Source organism: Wasmannia auropunctata, unplaced genomic scaffold (assembly GCF_000956235.1).
Source record: "Wasmannia auropunctata unplaced genomic scaffold, wasmannia.A_1.0 LD336090.1, whole genome shotgun sequence".
In the NCBI taxonomy this organism is placed as follows: Eukaryota; Metazoa; Arthropoda; class Insecta; order Hymenoptera; family Formicidae; genus Wasmannia; species Wasmannia auropunctata.
Window position 1 is genome coordinate 1669928 of NW_012026800.1, and position 18867 is coordinate 1688794.

The 18867-nt window shown below is 41.0% G+C and overlaps 1 protein-coding gene across 23 annotated transcripts in view; it reads right to left on the reverse strand.

Annotated features, from left to right (window-relative positions):
- Positions 1–18867, reverse strand: part of LOC105447867 (ryanodine receptor 44F) — a 42322-nt gene that overhangs the window by 5461 nt on the left and 17994 nt on the right. The window contains exons 16-50 of one of the 23 annotated variants that reach the window (XM_011686105.1): positions 18656–18864; positions 17501–17600; positions 15703–15901; positions 15247–15620; positions 14791–15013; positions 14676–14705; positions 14347–14485; positions 13877–14172; positions 13225–13758; positions 12883–13115; positions 12101–12203; positions 11871–12026; positions 11511–11626; positions 10877–11422; positions 9944–10762; positions 9706–9860; positions 9059–9242; positions 8574–8597; positions 8211–8488; positions 7829–8049; positions 7526–7616; positions 7006–7328; positions 6584–6887; positions 5902–6055; positions 4985–5779; positions 3846–4864; positions 3371–3742; positions 2965–3077; positions 2354–2447; positions 2023–2265; positions 1855–1875; positions 1563–1583; positions 883–1294; positions 336–740; positions 58–274 (exon numbers count right to left, since the gene is read on the reverse strand). In XM_011686105.1, coding sequence (XP_011684407.1) covers positions 58–274; positions 336–740; positions 883–1294; positions 1563–1583; positions 1855–1875; positions 2023–2265; positions 2354–2447; positions 2965–3077; positions 3371–3742; positions 3846–4864; positions 4985–5779; positions 5902–6055; positions 6584–6887; positions 7006–7328; positions 7526–7616; positions 7829–8049; positions 8211–8488; positions 8574–8597; positions 9059–9242; positions 9706–9860; positions 9944–10762; positions 10877–11422; positions 11511–11626; positions 11871–12026; positions 12101–12203; positions 12883–13115; positions 13225–13758; positions 13877–14172; positions 14347–14485; positions 14676–14705; positions 14791–15013; positions 15247–15620; positions 15703–15901; positions 17501–17600; positions 18656–18864 — 9523 coding nt within the window. Of the gene's footprint in view, positions 1–57; positions 275–335; positions 741–882; positions 1295–1562; positions 1584–1854; positions 1876–2022; positions 2266–2353; positions 2448–2541; positions 2652–2964; positions 3078–3370; positions 3743–3845; positions 4865–4984; positions 5780–5901; positions 6056–6583; positions 6888–7005; positions 7329–7525; positions 7617–7828; positions 8050–8210; positions 8489–8573; positions 8598–9058; positions 9243–9705; positions 9861–9943; positions 10763–10876; positions 11423–11510; positions 11627–11870; positions 12042–12100; positions 12204–12882; positions 13116–13224; positions 13759–13876; positions 14173–14346; positions 14486–14675; positions 14706–14790; positions 15014–15246; positions 15621–15702; positions 15902–17500; positions 17601–18097; positions 18198–18655; positions 18865–18867 lie in introns of all 23 variants that reach the window. The other 22 variants (XM_011686103.1, XM_011686102.1, XM_011686100.1 and 19 more) reach the window with 22 other exon arrangements.

The window sequence follows — 18867 nt, forward strand, 5'->3', positions numbered from 1 at the left end:
TAGATGCAGAATAATTTAATTCGGGAAATCGATGGCAATATTTTGTAAAAGTAATACTTGGTGTAACTCTTCTGCTGCTCCATCTTCTCCTTGAAATCCTTCGGATATACCCAGCCGTCATTGTTAAGATCGACTTCTAAGAAACTCGGCGATGATACGAGATCTTTCAGTTTCAAGAACATGTCGAAGTACTTCAAAATCAGTTCTACGTTACTAGCCGACTCGACCAAAGTGTCCACCATCTGTTTTCCAATCGTCCCGTTCACGACGTTACCTTTAAATCGCATGAATATTAATTATTTTATTCATTTTCTCAATAAAAAGTAGATACATACCTTCAAGCATAGAAAGCATCATGGTAATCATGTCCTTCTGCAAGTTAAGCAATTCTTTCAGAAGATCCACCTGACTGGAGTGCTTCGATAGTTTGTCTTGCATATGCGAGAATAAGAATAGAAAACCTCCGACTGCGTCCCACAATCTTGAATGCGCTAAAGCCTGTTGATTCTGTGCGCATGGACCTTGAATGACCTCGGTGAGGGTGTTGAAAACTTGGCTGGCAACGCCGATGGCCTTGAAGAAGTTGGCTTTGCCAGCAGGATCGATGAGTTCTTTGCTCGAGTAGTGCCAGTAAAAGTCCATGATCGATTCCTGCAATCGCAGCAGGTAATCGACGGTGCAAATGACCACGTTCACCGTTGTCGTGTTACCGGCCTGTGTCCTGAGGTAGTTCTGCCAATCTATATTTTATCAACGAATAAGAAACAAATAAATATATTAGTTAGAATTAATTTTACTCATTTCGCTTCGCTTATAAGACGTAGAATAAACGTCACTCGAGCGTCAATCTATCTTTCAATAGCGATAACGTATAGTACTTGCCGAGATTGTGACCCTCGCAAGTGAGTTGGATAAAGCGGAATAGGGCGCAGGTGAATTCGGCGTCGTGCATATTCTTCTCGCCGGCCGCACCCTCGGAACCGACCCCGAGACCCTCGGCTTTCGTGTTCCTCTCGAAAGCGTCCAGATCCAGCACGCTGCAAGAGTTCATTAGACCCGCGATAGACGTGAAAAAACCGACGTCCTTCTTCTCCTTCAGATGATTCAGCATTCCTCGCTGAATTTCGATGTTACCGCCGCGCAGGATCGAGATTCCAAGCTCCAGAGTCTTCATCACCATCTCGCTGGGAATGCCCTTACACGCCGATATGTGCAGGAGGACCATTTCGGCGACGCCGCGATTCGCTAGACGGGCTTGGTGGAACAAGAGTTTCTGCTTCTCCATTTCTTGCTCCTACAATTAAAACATAATAGATTATATAAAAATAAAACAGAACGTAAGATATATAAAAATAAAATAAAATCACGTGCGCGGACATAAAAAATTTGACAAATATACATACATATAATATAATACTCTTTAAACCAAGCATATAATATATTTTAGAACTTCTCTAATTATAAAAATTTTATGTAATTATTTTTATTTACATTCTATGCGAGACTTAAAATATTTTTTATTTTATAAAAAACAGATTCATAAATGTAATGCAATATCTTACCATTAGTTTATGCATTGGCCTCTTCAGAATTACGTTAAAAGAAAAAAAATGCACAGTTTAATTATATTGTTAGTAATAGAGCGATGAGAGAGGAAGACAAAAATTTTGATAGCCTACGATGTTTTGCTTGCTCATGAATGATATATTATACACATCGCTTCGATGAATTAAACAACGTAGTACAATTCAACAAATTCGGGTGTCACAATATGGTAAACACATATGGTTGACACTTTGGACTTGCGAGCATACATTAAGCGGATGGATTCTCGCACTAACTACTTATTCTTACCGTAAATTGCTTATGTTTCCGCTTTTAGTAAGTTAGAAAAAGATAGGGAATTCGTTAATGCGGTAGGCCGATTTAATGGGGATTTAAAGGATTCTCAATTTTCTCACTCAAATTATCATCATCTCATCTGATAATACAGACGAGAATTTATCAATCGGAGACACTTACATGAATCGAAGCCCCTCCTTCCTCCTCGCCGCCGCCTTCTTCTTCACCCTCTTCCTCTTCCTCGCCGCATGATTTGGAAATAATTTGAGCGTAACTCATGTAGAGCGGATCTTCCTGAAGAGCGCCTGAGCGTTCAGTCATAGCACCGCGACAGAACGTTGTCACCAACTGCGTCAACGGATCGGGCTTGCTTTCGTCCTCGGCCTTGTCCATTTTCTTCAACTCGGCATCTTCGAACGATTGCTAAGAGAGAAAAAGAGTATTAACATCACTTTTAATTTCGTGTTAAATTACATTTCAAATGAATTAGAGCAATGTAGACGGTAATTACCGTAAGATCCTCGATCATGACTTCTTGACCCACATTTTCATCTTGCAGCCACAGCTCGTAGTACGTTCGCGCAAAAATGTTTATCGCACGATGCCTAAAAGGATTAATTTGTTTTATAATTGCTTTAATATTACTTCGAAAAGAAGGTTGCATTGGATGTAGTAGAGATTAATTTGCGTTAATCGTACCTTCTCAATTTATATAGAGGTTCACTACGCAAGCATGCAATCGCCGCTCTTTTTCTAGCAGCGCACAACACGCGTTTCCATCCATCTCGCGATGGCGGCGGCTTTGTCGCCTGTTAGCGTGTACGTAAAAAACAGCAAGCGCACTCATTAAATCATTAACAGTCATTTTCATTAATTATTGCAATTAATACATAATATTGAACACTCCAAATCGGTCGATTCTTATCGCCTATTCTGTTCTATGATTTCTCTCTTCGATTAACAAACAGCAAAATGGCTAATAAATTCTACGCAAAATCAATAACACATCGATGACATTCAATTAAAACTTAAAATAAAGATGATTGTACGTTAAAGGAATTAATAATGTCATGTGAGATTACAAATGAAGCGAAAAACGTAACCGAATAGCAAGGAGGATACCTGGGCAGGGAATGTAGGGAAGTTTGGCGGAAGCAAGCGATTACCGCTCGTTTACGCTGGATCGACACCACTGATCGGTACTGACTCTTGCTCTGCTGTTGTGGATGATCTATCTACTCGGGAAACAAAAGTACACGGAGTGAATACGATGAGCACACGCCTTCGGCGCGACTTAAAGAAACAGAAGAATGATGATGATATGACGAACTGATTTTCGAAAAGACAATGGCGTTTGCAATTCCAGTGATCACGAAAACATTAATATCAACAGCAAATTATAAAAAAAAAAGATTACAGAGAGCTTCGGAAATCTTTTTTTAAAGTAATTTGAATATCCACAATTAAAGTAATTTGAAATTTAAAAAATTACAATTACACGACGACATCAAGCGGCTTCATAACTAACCATATGTAAACCAAACAAGACTTTGGCCATGTCGGTGATCCTAGCAACGACATCCTCCAGCTGTTGAGCCTTTACGGGCTCCATCGCGTCCTTCTTCTGACCTAATTTAGAGTACAAATAATGCTGCCAGGACATTTCATCTGCAGGATCGATCTTGTCCGGCAGAGTTAGCTGGATTTTGGCAAACTCCGAGATATCAGATTCCGGCATCTTTTTCAGGAATCTGTCTTTGCAATGCTGCACCAGTTCCTGTTCGCGACCGGCGAAGAGATTCAAGCCGACGGGTAGCAGTCGCTTCAGGCAAGCGACCATCAGGGATGCTTGCACTTCCTTGTCCTTGTCTCTCTTTTTGTCGCGATTCTTCTTCTTTTTCTAATTACCGAAGAGGTACTTAATTACTTGGTCTTTTAATTCTTGAGATAAATGTACATTAAAATAAATTAGCGAAATTAAAATAAATTGGGAATAACCAAACCTTGCCGCCTCCGGAAGGCGCAGTGCCGTCGGACACCGCGGCAGGTCTTCTCGTCGCGGTGGGCATGATGAGCACCATGTTGTCGATCTCATTCGCGGATATAAAGTTCTGCTCCTCGCGCAAGAAGTACTGCGACTTGGACCAGATATTAAATATAGCCGCCACGTGATTGTACAGATCCTCGGCCTCGGAGATATTGTTCCTCAGCCAATGATTCCTCTGAAGATCGACGTACTTTATCAACAGGGGATAGAATGAGTAGATGTCGCGCACGAGTAGTTGCCAATCTTCCTGAATCTGCGCCTCGACTTGCGAGGTATCCTCGGACGAGGACTTGATGAAGCCCCGCAGAGATTCCTCTTTGTGGAACATAGTATCCGTGCGTTTTCTGACGCGTTCAGCCAGAGGCAAGAACGGATCCTTCAACAACTCCTCGGACGAGTTGATAATGATTTGCTGCGTGTAAGCGGCGATGCGCGTCATCCACGGCGCGTTCTCATTGCCGATGTTCTTCTTGATCAGCTTCAGCACGTTCTTCAACAGCTGATTCATGTGATCGCTGGTCACCATGCTGACGTAGGTGCCTTCGGTCGGATTCACGTTGTCGGGTCCCTGCGCCCACCAGAACGGCAAGTAGGAGCAGAGCAACGGCAGAATCACGTCGACGACGTGAGGAGCGTCGTTGTAGGTTTTCTCGGACTCGACGAACTGATCGACTTCGTTAAGAATGGTCTCCAAAGTCGGCATACTCGATTCCATCTTCGTCATGATGTCCTGGGCTTCCAGAGAATGATCCGCGATTCGATTCAGGAGGGAATACTGATTGTGCTTGTTTAAATGGGGCTCCAAGAATGCCACCGGGAAGCAGCTCGAAAAGGCACCCAGGCAGGAGCCTAGATTAGGTTTGTGTCGCTCGATCTCAGTCTTCAGGTACTTCCTGTCATGCGTCAGACTGGCGTCTATCCCGAGGGTGTACAGAGACGCCAACATTTTGTACGATGCCACTTGAATCTCGTCGACTGCGTAAAACGAAGGCGAGAACATGATTAAATCAACGCACAATTCGTATCGATTAATTAAATTAAAATAATTAATTCGAATTATTTAATTTCACTAATTTTAATACTTTAAATACTTACGTAACAAGTCGCTGCCGTACTCGCACGCAGCAAGGTGGTCGAACATCGCCGTGAGTATGGGCAGGACCACGCTGTTGATGTACGATAACGACGTGGAGGTTTTCAAATGGGTGCCTCTGAGATGACTGTACTTCCCCTCCTGAAGGTTTAGGATCGTGTGACCGAGATCGTCGGCGGTGTTGTTGAAGAAAGTCAACATGGACGTACGGATGAACTCGGGGCAGTTCTTCACGAGGCTCTTGGCGTCTATGCCTTTCACGAGCACTTGCAAGCAACGAACCGTTATCCTCACGTCCGCGCCGAAGGCAGCGAGTCGTGATCTCAGCAGACTCGCCAACTTGCAGAAGAGAGCGGCCACCATCTCCTTCTCCTTCAACGACGCCGCGCCGACGTTGTTCGTGGCAGTGGCCACGGCGATGAAGTAGTTTCTGTGCGTGCTAAAGTACTTTTCCATCAGCGGGAGAACCACCTTGCTGAAGAACTTGATGTCCCTCGTCGAGGTCTTGAAACTGGTTCTTCGACTGAACGTGTCGGAGGGCTTCAAGAGCTTCATGTTGATCGTCGCCTTGTCCAGATAAGCTATCAACTTCTCTAATAACGAATAAGCGAATCTCAATTCTACCGCGGCGACCGCGCCAGCCACCTCGGTCTCCGTACCGCCGCGATTAGGTTTGTGCAGCTTGTAACCTTGATACTGCAAATACTTGAGGAACTCCTGCGATCGCTCGCGATCTTTTCGTTTCTCCTTATCGGTCAACAGGTCGTAAGGTACCAGCTGAGGATGAATGCCACCTCCTGTAACCATAAAACGAGTTACAAACAAATTATTCCATACATGCATTTAAATTTTAATGCAGAGAGAAAAAGACGAAAGATAAAAAATTAAAATTATTATATAGATAACAATTTATACTAACCGCAGGTATTAAGTTCTTCCTTCTTCTTCTTTGCCCAAATATCGTGAGCGTTATCTGCCAAACGTTCGGCCATGTTCTGCATTTCTCTGCTTAGCGTCAGATTGGTCATGTCCACCGGATGAGGATTGTAATTGAACGGATTTGCCGAGTCGCCCTAAGATATTGGAAAATTATGTATGTCTTTTTTCGGATATAATGAATTTTGTGCGAATTATAAAGATTTTTTTAAGCAATTTTTACCGTCAGCACGGCACTCGACGGAAATGTGTCGTGCTGATAATTTTCGATACTTCTGGCGATAATTCTCGATTGTTCCGATCAACTTCTACGCGAGTGAATCATTTTCAAAAGTTGTTCCGCCTTATAAACATTTTTTAAGCAATTTTTACTTTTGCTATCAGCACAGCACTCGACGAAAATGTATCGTGCTAAAAATTTTCGATACTTTTGGCGATAGTCTCGATTGTTTCGATAAATTTCTACGCGAATGAATCATTTTCCAAAGTTGTCTCGCCTTAAAAATATTTTTTAAGCAATTTTTACCGTCAGCACGGCACTCGACGGAAATGTGTCGTACTGATAATTTTCGATACTTCAAGCAATAGTTCTCGATTGTTCCGATCAATTTCTACGCGAATGAATCATTTTCAAAAGTTGTTCCGCCTTATATTTAATTTCTTACTTGACTCTTGGAGGATCTTCTCATGGAACTGCGATTAGTCGATGGTACGTCGACTTCCGCGTGCTCCACGCTCCAGCCAATCGCCAGCAGAGCTTTCAGGCTCTCTCTGACGGGTTCTTTGTATCGTTCTCGTTCGTAGTCGCTCAACATATTATACGGTTTCAATCTGGGATGGGTCTTATTCGCGTCCGACCATTGGTCGCCGTACGTCCAACCGTTCTCTAACTTACGACTAGCCCAGGCGTCGTGATAATGCTCGGAGAATTTTTGCACGATTTGGTTAAGATCGTTATTGAGCACCACGCTGAAAAAAGAAAATTCGTAATAAAAGATTAAAACTCTCAAAATCAACAGATCTTCCATATCTTATAATTATCAAACTAAACTGATAATTTTTTTAATAATGAAAATTAATAATTAACCTGGAGGTGTTAATTGGCTGCGGATTGTAAGGACCGTCGGGTGATTGAGTCGAGGCCGATTTGCTGCCGTACCACTCGTCATCGTAATTCTTCGATAGAGAGTAATCCGGCGGCAGAGCACAACCGATGGCCGTCAGGCAAGGCAGCGCTTTCCCGAATAACTCCGGATCGTAATCCATTTTGGACAGGGAGTCGAATATATTGCTGAAGAGGACCATCGTGAGACGTTTCTCTTCATCGCTCGACGCGCCGTAAGCGCCTTGACCGCTGGAGCCGGTGGAGCCGTAATATTTCGCGCAACGATCGTAATGCAGCGTTAACAACTAATAACACAACGAGTTAATTATGCAGTAGTGAAATTAAAAAAAAGCTCTGCTTAACAAGATTTTGCTTCAATTATTACAGCATTAAGCAAATGCTGCATTAATAATTTTTATACAATAGCTATATTAAATTAACTATATTAAAAACAGCTATATTAAAAAAAAATAAACTGAAAAAATTGAAACAATCTACGTACTCTGAGAGCTACGGTAGTATATTCTGATAATTTGGACACATCGACAGTCAGCTTTCGTAACAACTTCAGCAACATGCTCGGCTGCATTTGGCTGCAAAGAGAAATTTGAATTAATCTTTAGAACACAATTCGCGAATGTATGAAGGCGTAACGTGGAAAGCGTTGTTTTTAATCTCCATTAAATCTTTTTAAGCTATATTTAAATAGTACCATTAAAACTGACGAAACGCTCAACGAACAAATATGCTTCTCTTAAAGAGTAATCAAGAGAATTTTATTAATCGACGGAAGTTTTTCGCTTACCTAGTCAACGCGACGAGGAAGTCCGAGACAGCTTCGCGTTGACCCTTCGTCAGCATCCGGTTCTTACTGAGTCGATAGACCGTGTGCAACGTGGCGTCGAGTAAGCTCGCGTAATTGTCCGCCTCGTTGTAAAATTTGGAATGCTTGATCAGCAACGGCAGAATGCTGTTCCCTATGTAACGATTCATGGCGAGCGCCATGTCGGATTCGTAGCCGTCGTTCTGCGAGAAATTAGATCAGACGATATGAATTCTCACAGACGTCCTGATTTTTTACAAAATTGTTGCCTTTATTGAATCAATAAAAAAAATAAGTTTGCGAATAATAAAATTTAAATGATATTTGTTACGCGAGGTAACACAAAACACAACGTGATCCGTACTCTGTCGAGCATGGTGGCGGCGCGAAGATCCGGCAGGAAGGCTTCCTCCAATATCTTGTAGAATAACTCTTGCGTTTCGATACCGTAAACGCGCTCGAGAAACAGCACAACGCTCTGCTTGTGCCCCGGTATCAAGCCGGACGGCGTGTCGCTTTTCGGTCGTTCCTCGCCGGCGGCGGGATTGAGCAGCGTGAACCGCAAGGACAGCACACCCTGAAGATCGTCCAAGGGTACTAACGATCTCAAGATCGCCCGTGCTCGGAGGGATTCGTTCTTCCCTGAAATAATTGTGCAACTTTAGGCAAACGTGTTGTTTCTGATATTCTATATTCTATAAAAGCAAAGTTTCGTTTCATATATTACCGACGGATTTTATGAAGGTCATCTCTGTTGGTCATTAAAGAAAGAAATAAATGATTGTTGTTAGATAATTCATTGCCGTTTGCATGTAGCGAAGTTTTCGGGTAATTTTATGTTACGTGGAAAATACACGCGAACACGCAATGCAATATGATAGTGCGAGATACGAAAATGACTCGAGAATTTATTAATTTCTTTAGAACCATAATCTTTTATATATTTTTATAAAAAATTCTACAGTGTTGTATGACATATTATTTTATTATTTACCAATAATTTAAATTTAAAGAAAATTAATATTGTTAAAAATCATTTATTAATTTTAATTCTTTATCTTTTTTAATGCATTTCATATTGATCAATTATCTTAAATAGCGAGTACGAAATTATATACAAGATTGATAAATTTAAAACACTATAACTATTGCTGCAAATTTTTTGTATTAATGACGACGAATTAACGTTAAATTCTTTGGACTTTTTTTTACCTTGCTCTATGACGGAAGAATCCGGAGCACAGCGGCCTAGGAGATCGACGAGGGTGCAGTAGAAATTTAATATCGCCGCACCGGTGTCGATGTAGTCCTCGTCGTCATCCGATTCCGGGAGTGGATGCTCGAATTGCATCACCATAGCTGTGCCCTCGGCCTCGTCGTGCACCTGTGCGAGGTACTAAGTTGACACCGTATTAATAGAAGGTCGGGTACATGCTTGCGGAGAATTCAACTTTAACTTTGTCGCACAGTCATATTTTGTGCCACATTTAGCGAACTCGATTTGTTCGAAACGAAGGAAATCGTGTGGATTACGAGAAATTAAGTTCTGATTAATTCTAAGGAGATTTCGGTAGCATATCAAAATGCAACGAATACAAATCAAATCACACGAGTTTGAAGAATTAAAAAGAAGAAAGGGCTAAATAAAAATTATTGAAATAATGAAATCAGGGGAATTATATTTAATGTAGAATATATGAATATCTTTGCTAATTTCTGAGGGCTCACAGGATTGATAATACACACATAATCTTTTTTTTTTTCAAACAACAATCAATATAAAAATAATTTCTTACTTACAAAATAGTTCGCTTGTGGTCTTTAGTTTTAACTTTAAATAAAAGAGTGAGATATCTTACTTTTCGTCTATCAGCTATGCGTTCAGACATCTTGTTAGCTTCTATAATGGCCCTCAATAAACCTTCGCCTTCGCCTCGAAGAGCCGGACCCAAACATTCTGGTCTTCTGATTAGCAGACGGATTACCAAGTTTGCGTTCTCCTCCACACTTTCACCTACGATTAAGATCGCAACGTTTAATGTTACACTTACGATAGAAAGTTGAATAAGTTAAATCAAAAGTGACGGTAAAATTTACCATTGACCCACACGCAAAATCTCAAGAAATCGAGATAGCGTTCACCCTCGACGGGATCCCAGCCTAAATCGGGATAGCCCTTCTCGATCAATTCCGAATTGGACTGCAGGCCGCAACGTGACAAATAGATAGCGATTTTCTCCAGATAATGTTCTCTTAGGGCCAAAGCCAATTCGGTGTTCTCCATCAGTGACGAATACGCCACGTCTAGCGGCGTCGATCCTCGCAAGGACGGTCTTGCCAGCAGAATATTGCTGTTCTCCAGCAGAAAGTCAAAATGATCGAACATGGCTTTCTGATTCTGCCTGGACGTGCGACAGAAGTAGCACAGGAATCTGCAGCAGGCCACGACCATCTCGTGAGAGGTGTCCTTCTCCTTCGACACCGGCTCGCCCTCCGCCGCCTGGGCCTGGGTCTGAGCGTCGGACTGCGCCTGAGACCGTCTTCCCAGGGTGTTGATCATGATGGCCATCACGTTCTCGTGGATTCTCAGCACTCTGATGAGATCGGGATGCTGGAAGAAGGTGTGATTGTTCACCAGCTTCCACAGTCGCTCTCGCACCAGCGCCTCCTCCTCCTGCGACATTTGTACCGGCAGCAAGGCGCGGATCTGGCTCAAGCCGACCCACATCAACGCGACGTCGTCCTTCGTCTTGTTGTTAACGATGTAAGTTTTCTCCAAGGCTCTGATCAACTCGCCGATGGTGTCGTACTGTCTGACCAACAGGCTGAACATTTCCCGCACGAGTTTCGGCGTCTCGATTTGCGACTCTTCGGCCCAGTTCACGATGGTCGATATCAGCACCTTGCGAAATACCTCTATAAAGAGAATCGGATAAAAATTGTTTTTAAATATTACACGTATTACAGTAGATGTATATATTTATTATAATTGACGATGTTCACGATGTAAGATAAATGGGAGAGTCTTACCTTCCGGAGTCTTCTTCTCGGGCTCGGCTTCAGGTTTAGATTCCTCCTCGAGCTCCTTGACAGCATTGATAAAATTGAAAAGGCGTTTCATGGCGCCAGGTTTCTGAACTTCCTCGGCCGACTCGTTCGCGGCGTTGGCTGCCTCTTGAAGAGCGGTCAGCGACACGTAAGACATTAACTCGCCGTGGAAATCGTTCATCTTGACGATGAGATCCTCGCCGCAGGGACAATTTTCCGGATCTTCCTCGGAGTCGAAATTCTTGAAGCTTAAAATGGCGTTCATTTGCTCGCGCGGAGGACACCTGAATTCTCTGGTTTTCTTGGCAGCGATGGCCGACGGCAAATCCGACTGTTTGATCTCGATGTAACGTCGTAACTGATCCGCCTGCAATTCCCCGACGAAGTCGAAGGCGAAGGCGATGATGGACTCGACGCGATGGCGTAATTGGATGTCATTTAAGTGATGAAGCAGATAGCACATTTGCAGTTTCGCTCCCTCGGCCATTTTCATATGCAGCAAGCCCTTCTTGTGCTCGTCTTTTCCTTCTACAAAATTTTGATTGATTCGATGTTACACTGAATTGTGTCTCTCATTTATTAGTATTTAATGACTACTTTTCTATAATCGACTTGCCTTTATCGAAAGTCGGATCCCAGGTCTCGGGATTTATCATGATAAGCAGCTTGAATACATCCTCGTTCCTCAGCATGCCGACTAAGAGCAGTCTATCTACAAGCTTCAGGAGAGGTCTGTAATTTTCGAAATTGCATCAAAATGTATCTGATTATCAAGTGAAACGTCGTAAGCGAGAAGCAAGAAGTTGAAAATTCCTGCTCAAAGAAGAAATAATGAAATAAGCTCGCGCATGTTTCGTTTTTCGCCTAAATATTTAAAAAAATAGATACGATGATTATATCGTTGCCCCGGTAGCATTGAACGAAGAACATTAGTTGCGGCAGCGGCAACGGCAGCGGGACTTATTGTCTTACATACAGGAAGAGATTCTCGTTGCTGCCTCCGATCGGATCTCGGTTGTGCACCTGATTCACTTCGACGGCCTCGTTGAGTGCCATCATCACGTAATCCCGCACGACGTCGAGCGGGAAGTGCGGGCTATACAGGTTCTTTATGTTCTCGATCGCTTGATCACTGGAAGGAACATTCCTTGATGGCAACTGATTAGTAAAGGATCTCACATCTACTTGGGGAAAAGCTGCACTTACCTGATCTCTGTCATCTTCATTTGCGGCCGGATAGACTCGGTCTCCAAATACCTGAGACTATGTCTCATCTCGGAATCCTCGTACAAATCCTTTAATTCTTGACCTATGCAATAGATGAATAATTATTATACCGAGATTCGTATAAAATATCTTGAGACAGGCAATAAAAAACATCTTAGCACCCTCACATTAAAAAAAAGTTAACTTATGCCATAATTAAGTACTTATTTATTGCTATTTATTGCTCTAATCGCGAATTTATTGCTCCTACCATTCGGAGGAAATTATAAATATCAAAAATGAGGGTGCTGACTTTACGTTACGCTAGCACCTCCATTCCTGAAAAACACGTACAGAATACTATAAAGAAAAAAAATGGTAACAAAATTTTTTTTGTTTTTTTTTTTTTACTTTAAGATACTGCAAAGAACCATGAAGAATTTTTAATAATTGTATCTACTCTTGTTGTAAATACATGCTAGCACCATGAAAGTGTCACCGTGAGGATGCTAAGTTCACAGAGATAATAAAAAAATGTTTATTAAATTTTTCATTAACGAGAGATTTAAAAAAATACTTCTATTTATATATATTTTATATTTATATTAATTTATAATTATATACATATTTTTACATTTTTAAGAATTAATTTTTAAAAATAGAAAAATTAAATACGAGACAATTAAAAAGAATATATTATATCATAGATAATTATTTTTAAAAATTTTTTATTTAAATGCCTAATATACACGCGATTTTTTACTTTTAAAGAAAGTTCTTACCAAGCGGTATTATGTATTCGTTTTTGCACACTTCCATCGTCGTCGCGTGTGATTCGAGATGTAGAGCGATAAGTAAATCGTAAAATCCTTGTCGCAGAGGCCCGGACATGTACTCGGCTCGTATCGCGTATAACAATTGTTTCTGGTCAACATGTTGGCACAGAGCGTGCGCCGCACGATAATTCGATTGATAGCACAGAGCTGCGTACAGCGTCAGCGTGTGCGCGTGGAAACTGTGCAAGAGATGCGAATTATCTTATTAATATAAAAGACAGAGAAGAATTTGGGTAAGGGAAAAAAGATTTTTCGCTGTAATTAATTTCTCGTCAGTGAACAGCTCACCTGAGCAGCTTGTCCATCTCGATAAGCTCCAGAATGTCGATGCATCTGTCCTCTTCGGGTATGTGAAGAGCCAGCATCGAGATAGCGTCCTCGCACAGCATCGACCAGCCCCTGATGTCGGACAGCTTCAGGGCGTGCACCTGAAGGGACTGGTTCGGCACTCTGGCCCACTGGTGCGGCTTCAGGCATTGCACCTTCAATCTCGGCGGAAACTGCGGTATCACGTGTCGCTCGGAATTCTGCAGCACGGCGGCCGACAGCGGGAGCGTCGTCGAGGTCCTGCCGAGTTCGATCTGCAGGATCTCCTTGCTGGTGGCCTCGACGAAGATCGCCGGGAACAGCTTCGTGTCCGGCTCCATCTTGAACTTGTGACTAGTCTCCTTCCCCTCGCAAGTGAAGGACACCCAGCCTGTGGCGGTGTCGACGAAGCATCCAACGAACATGCCCTGAGACGCGCCCTTGCCCGACGCATCTTGCGTGACTTCGTTGTACAGTTCGTCCGTTCGAACCATATAGCAGCTTTGTCTGTCGACTCTACAACGTTTTAACGTTGTTTTTTTTTTTAAGCAAACAATATCTTTTACGTTACTATCTTTTACGTTATCTGTTATGCTTTTGGCGAAAATTCTGTGATATAGAAAGAAATACGTACTGCTCCACGAGACGCTCATACTCGTCTATGATCGCAACAGAGGCTTTCCTCACGCGGGACAAATTGAAGTCCTTCGTGTGCAGGTGATACTGCGAGGTAACCCAGCCAACATAAACGTGAGTCGGATCTTGACCGGGGAATACCCGAACGCCGTAGAAATACTCGTTCATTAGCTTCATGCACTCAGCGTCGAAGATCTCATTGCCGATCGCTTCGACGCCACTTCCAGTTAAAACGGACATCGCCTTGGGAACGTTACGCTCCGGGATTTGCGGCGGGACGACTTTCAAGTCCGTCTATAAAGAGATATATTATAATATTACGAAGTCCTTAGATTAATGTTCTTAAAAATTAGAAATTGTCTGCAGAATTTATGAAATTCTTCATGTTTTCATGAAGTTCTTATAGAAAATAACTTGAGATGCTATTATTTAAATATCCTGCTTGTTAATGTTGAAATATATACTCACAGTTGAGACACGAATTTGTGGAGTTTTGGCACTTTTGTTTCCGAGTGTTCTCGTACTTTTATCTGAGATATCCCCGCGAACTTGCGGCTCAGGCGTTTTCGACTTTGCGTCCGGCGATTTCGTTTTGCGCGAGAAGAACCTATACGCACGCGATTGAAATCGATTAAGTAACTTATTAAAAACAAAGATCAAATTTTAATAATAAAAAGTGAAATAAAAAGAAATTATCTAATTATAATTGACATACTGAATCGAACAATGAATTAAATAGATTAATGACGTTATATTTTATGATATAGCGCTGAAAAAAAAATGCTTAAAAAACTTACGGTACATCCTCCATCTCTTTACTAAGCTTGCTAACAAAGTCGAAGTATCGAAGTCAATTTATCCTTTGTCTTTTTCATCACAGACAATAGTTATTAATGATTTATTCATGCTTACCGGAAAGGCGAGCGACCGCGTTTCTTCTTCTCGTCCTTTATGTCACCGTTCATTTCGCCGTATCCATTCATTTCGGCGTCACTGATAGCGTTGTCTAAACGTGATCCATAAAGTGAGCCTTTTCTGGGCGGTCTGGAAGGTTTACCTCTTTGCATAGGAAGCGGCGATTCTTTCATCATCTCGTCCGCCTCGGCCGCATCTTCCGAATAATTCCTTTGCAGTCCTAGTCAATATTATTTATTTCAAATTTATTATAATATTATAATCGTTATGTATATTATTACTATAACTTTATCAGATACTGTAATATTATTGGCAAATTGAATAATTTTATCTAAAATCTAAAACTTTTCTTAAAACTACAATTGATGAATGAATTAAACATTTTTTTCGTGATTCGCATACATCTTGAATATAAATCACAAAGCATATTTTTAAATTAATGCTTTCGATTACCTTTGATATCGCTCATACTGAAGCCGGATTTCATGATCTGCTCCATATGAGCCGACGGTGCCGCCTGTTGCCCTTGCTCGATTTGCTCGACTAACAGCCTGTTCTGTCGCATTTTAATCTCCTGCCACCTCCGCAACTTCTCACCCTCCGTTATAAAGCTGGATTGGCAAATCACGGGCAAGGATAATCGTAGAAACTCCCAATTAGCCTTCTCCATGGTTTCGAATGTGTTGTGGGAAATCTTCAGACACGGCGGCGTGTCGGAACCAGCTGGTATCCTGGCCACGTCGATTCGCGTGTCGGCCATGTCGTCGGTGTTCTCGAAAATGGGCTGATCCTTCGTGTACCAATACGTGACTAGACGATTCATATTTCTGCAAAAATTAATGAACGACGTTGAATTTTTTTCTTTCACTTATTGCATTCCACTTTAATGAAGCGATCGAAATCACTTACACACAGAACGGTTCGTAGCCCTCCTGCAAACCGCAGGTAGTGAAAAATTTCAGGGTGTTCACATCTTGGCCGAACGTTAATCTTGCCTTCTGACCAACGCCGAGGGTGAACGCGGGCACGAAAGAGTCGCCTTGCACATCGGCGAAAGAGGTTTCACCGCCGAGCGCATCCATCAGCAGTTCTCCATTCAAGGAGAAACCTACGTAATTCACAGATTTGTAACGCGATATACTTATATATCGAGCATTGCAAAAATTCGAAACGAACAACATCATTCAGAAGGTCGTACAAAATAAAGTAACAAACGAGATATATTCTTTATTTGGTAGTTCATGACTTGAACTTTCAAACATTCATTTTGACTTATTAGTAAAAAAAAAGACAGAAAGAAAAAATCCAATTAGGCAATAAATAATTATTTTAATTTGTGAATATCTGGAATGTTATTTGACACATATTTAAGACGCAATCTTACGATTTCTCCGTATAAAAAAAAATATAGAAATTTTAATAAGATTCTTAGCTTAATGACTAGGTAAAATTACTCAAAATACTTTGCAAATACAATTACAGCAAAGCAAGTGTTAAAGGTCGTATGAACAAAAGCTCTTTCGTTTTTATTCCTTTAAAAAACATTTGGCTGAAGGTATTAGAATATTTCAAAATTCGAAGATAAAGCATTCGTTTTATTTTTGCTCACACGACCTATTTATAAATTCAGACAGAAAACGCATGCAAGCGGCGTTATTTGAAGGCGTGATGAAAATCAAATATGTGTAATATTATCACACACAGGCGATGCATTAAGTAATAAATCTTACGATAAAAAAGTAACAAAATATATAGATATATAATCGAGATTTAAAAAAAATAAAAATTAACAGTTTATAAACGGGAAATACGTATGTATCTCAGAGATCTCTTCCTCAATATTTTTTTCTTTAGTAGTTCAATCTACACGTTCACGTGCAATAATTTGTAATTAATAATTTAGAAAACATTATATGTAGAAAGATAAATAGTTTAGAAAGAGATGAAGAGGCCGATATTTTCGTAAAAGTTTCATCGTGTTTTGTGTGTTCGTAAAACAACCGTATATTCGGGGATTGCTGTTTCAGAATGCACGTGGTATGATCGATATAATATCTGGGGTCACCCCAGTGTTAGTGATTACAGTATTAGTAGATATGAATTATGGAAGCACTGTTGTCGCTGACAGTATAAACACTGAGTAGAGTACTGGATACCGGAAAAGACATTGGGCATATGATTTTTGTCGCTTGAGAACGAGATATTAATAACGATGACAGAAACCAGGACCGCTTCTGGTTTTATGGTTAAACCCATAAAGAAAAGTATGTTAAAATGACAAGATGAAATAACTGTGTGAGAAACGTATGATTTCGTTTAAGCGACCGTCGCAACGGAGTTTTCTTATCGATAAAGCTTAAATGGAATGACTCTTTCTCGAAGTGCATGATACGAAAATTTTGCCTGACAAACGTTCATTTAGACATCACATGATTCTAAACTGATCGCGTTTTGTATCGCAAACGTTAGTTTAATTTTGTACAAACAATAATTATGTATTAAATCTTCACACCATTACATTTTTATTTTCTATACGGTTGTATTAAAAGTAACTATCCAACGCGAATAACTATGCGGAGAAAAAAATGGTTCGTGTTAAAAATCGCAATGTCTGTATCCAGTAATCTATCACCAGAGATCAAATCGTATGTGTATAGCTTTGAGATAATGGCAGCTAAAGCGTTTCGCTTAAAAAGTTCCGTCTTACTAATCGTTCGGTCAATTAGATCCAGGAAAACACCGACAACGTCTCCGACCTGCCATTGTTTGCCGAACGTTTCGGCCGTGCCCGAGTATACTTTTTCCTCCTTTAAAAACAGAATGGTTCCACCAGTTCAAGGTTCAACTTTCGCTCGTGAAGTTCGGGAGACAGACAGTTCGGGTAATCGAGATGGACTCTATTTTTGCCCGCGGGTCTGAAATACACCTTGTACACACCTGTCCCTTCCTATCGCTATTAATACGCATCTCGATGTCGTCTTATGCTCGTGTGCGACATTAAAGTTTCGGCATTAGCGCACAGTTAAGTGAGATATCTCGAGGAAATTACGCGGTTTTTCCTCCCCCTCTCTCGATAAAGATCAAGCCACACGTTCGCCGAATGAAGTTTTACATCAGCGATTTCGTTTGTCTTGTGTGGGACGGGGATATAAAAAACCAAAGTCAACATGAAACGAAACATATAGAGCGAGACAAAGACAATAGTAGTGACGAGAAAAAAAACTCAGGAAATGTAATGATACGTGTACACGTATATAGTGGGGCCTTTTATAAGATCGGCTAACTTGGAAAATGGGACTCTTACTGATCGTTCGGTCTGCCACGTCAATGAAACATCCAACTATGTCGCCCACTTGATATTTATGACCAAATGGCTCGTGGGTGCCAGCGTGCACTTTGGTCACCTGGCATTCATGTACTTATGGATTATTCATGTCTTATCAGATCGCGAAACGAGAGCTACGCTACGCGCTTGTGTTAATAATTCGCATTCTTGCAACACTAGAACTATCGCACGCAACTACTTTGATTGATATTTTTGTAAAAATAAATTAAGCACGAACTTCAAAGTCTATATAAAGTTCTCACCTTTCGTGGCTATAATATTTCAATTTATATCAAAATATTAGGTAGTTTTTTTTTAATAAAAAGTGCAGCAAATTTGAATTCAATTTGTATAACAATATTTTCATTTGAGATTTCTACATTTTATTTATTTATTACTTAATTTAAAATGTAAAATATGTCTTATATCAAAAGATGCCGAATTATTGTCTTAATGATTGGAAAAATTTAAAAATGTTGTCCGTTGTAATAATTTTAATAGTTAAATTACGGAAAGAGAAATTATATCGACACTTACGTTGTATCCATCAAATGCCCAAGTACTTTCATCACTACCCAGCATACTTCCCGGCATGCAATCAGCTTTCGCCCAACCGACTCGCATAGGCCCAGCTGTGAGAACTTCGAACTCGAAGTACCACTTTCCGTTGCTGACCGCGTAATTCCTCTCAACCCTGTAAGTCCTGAAGTATAATTGTCGTAATCTGCTCGCCTCCAAAAGCAATGCTA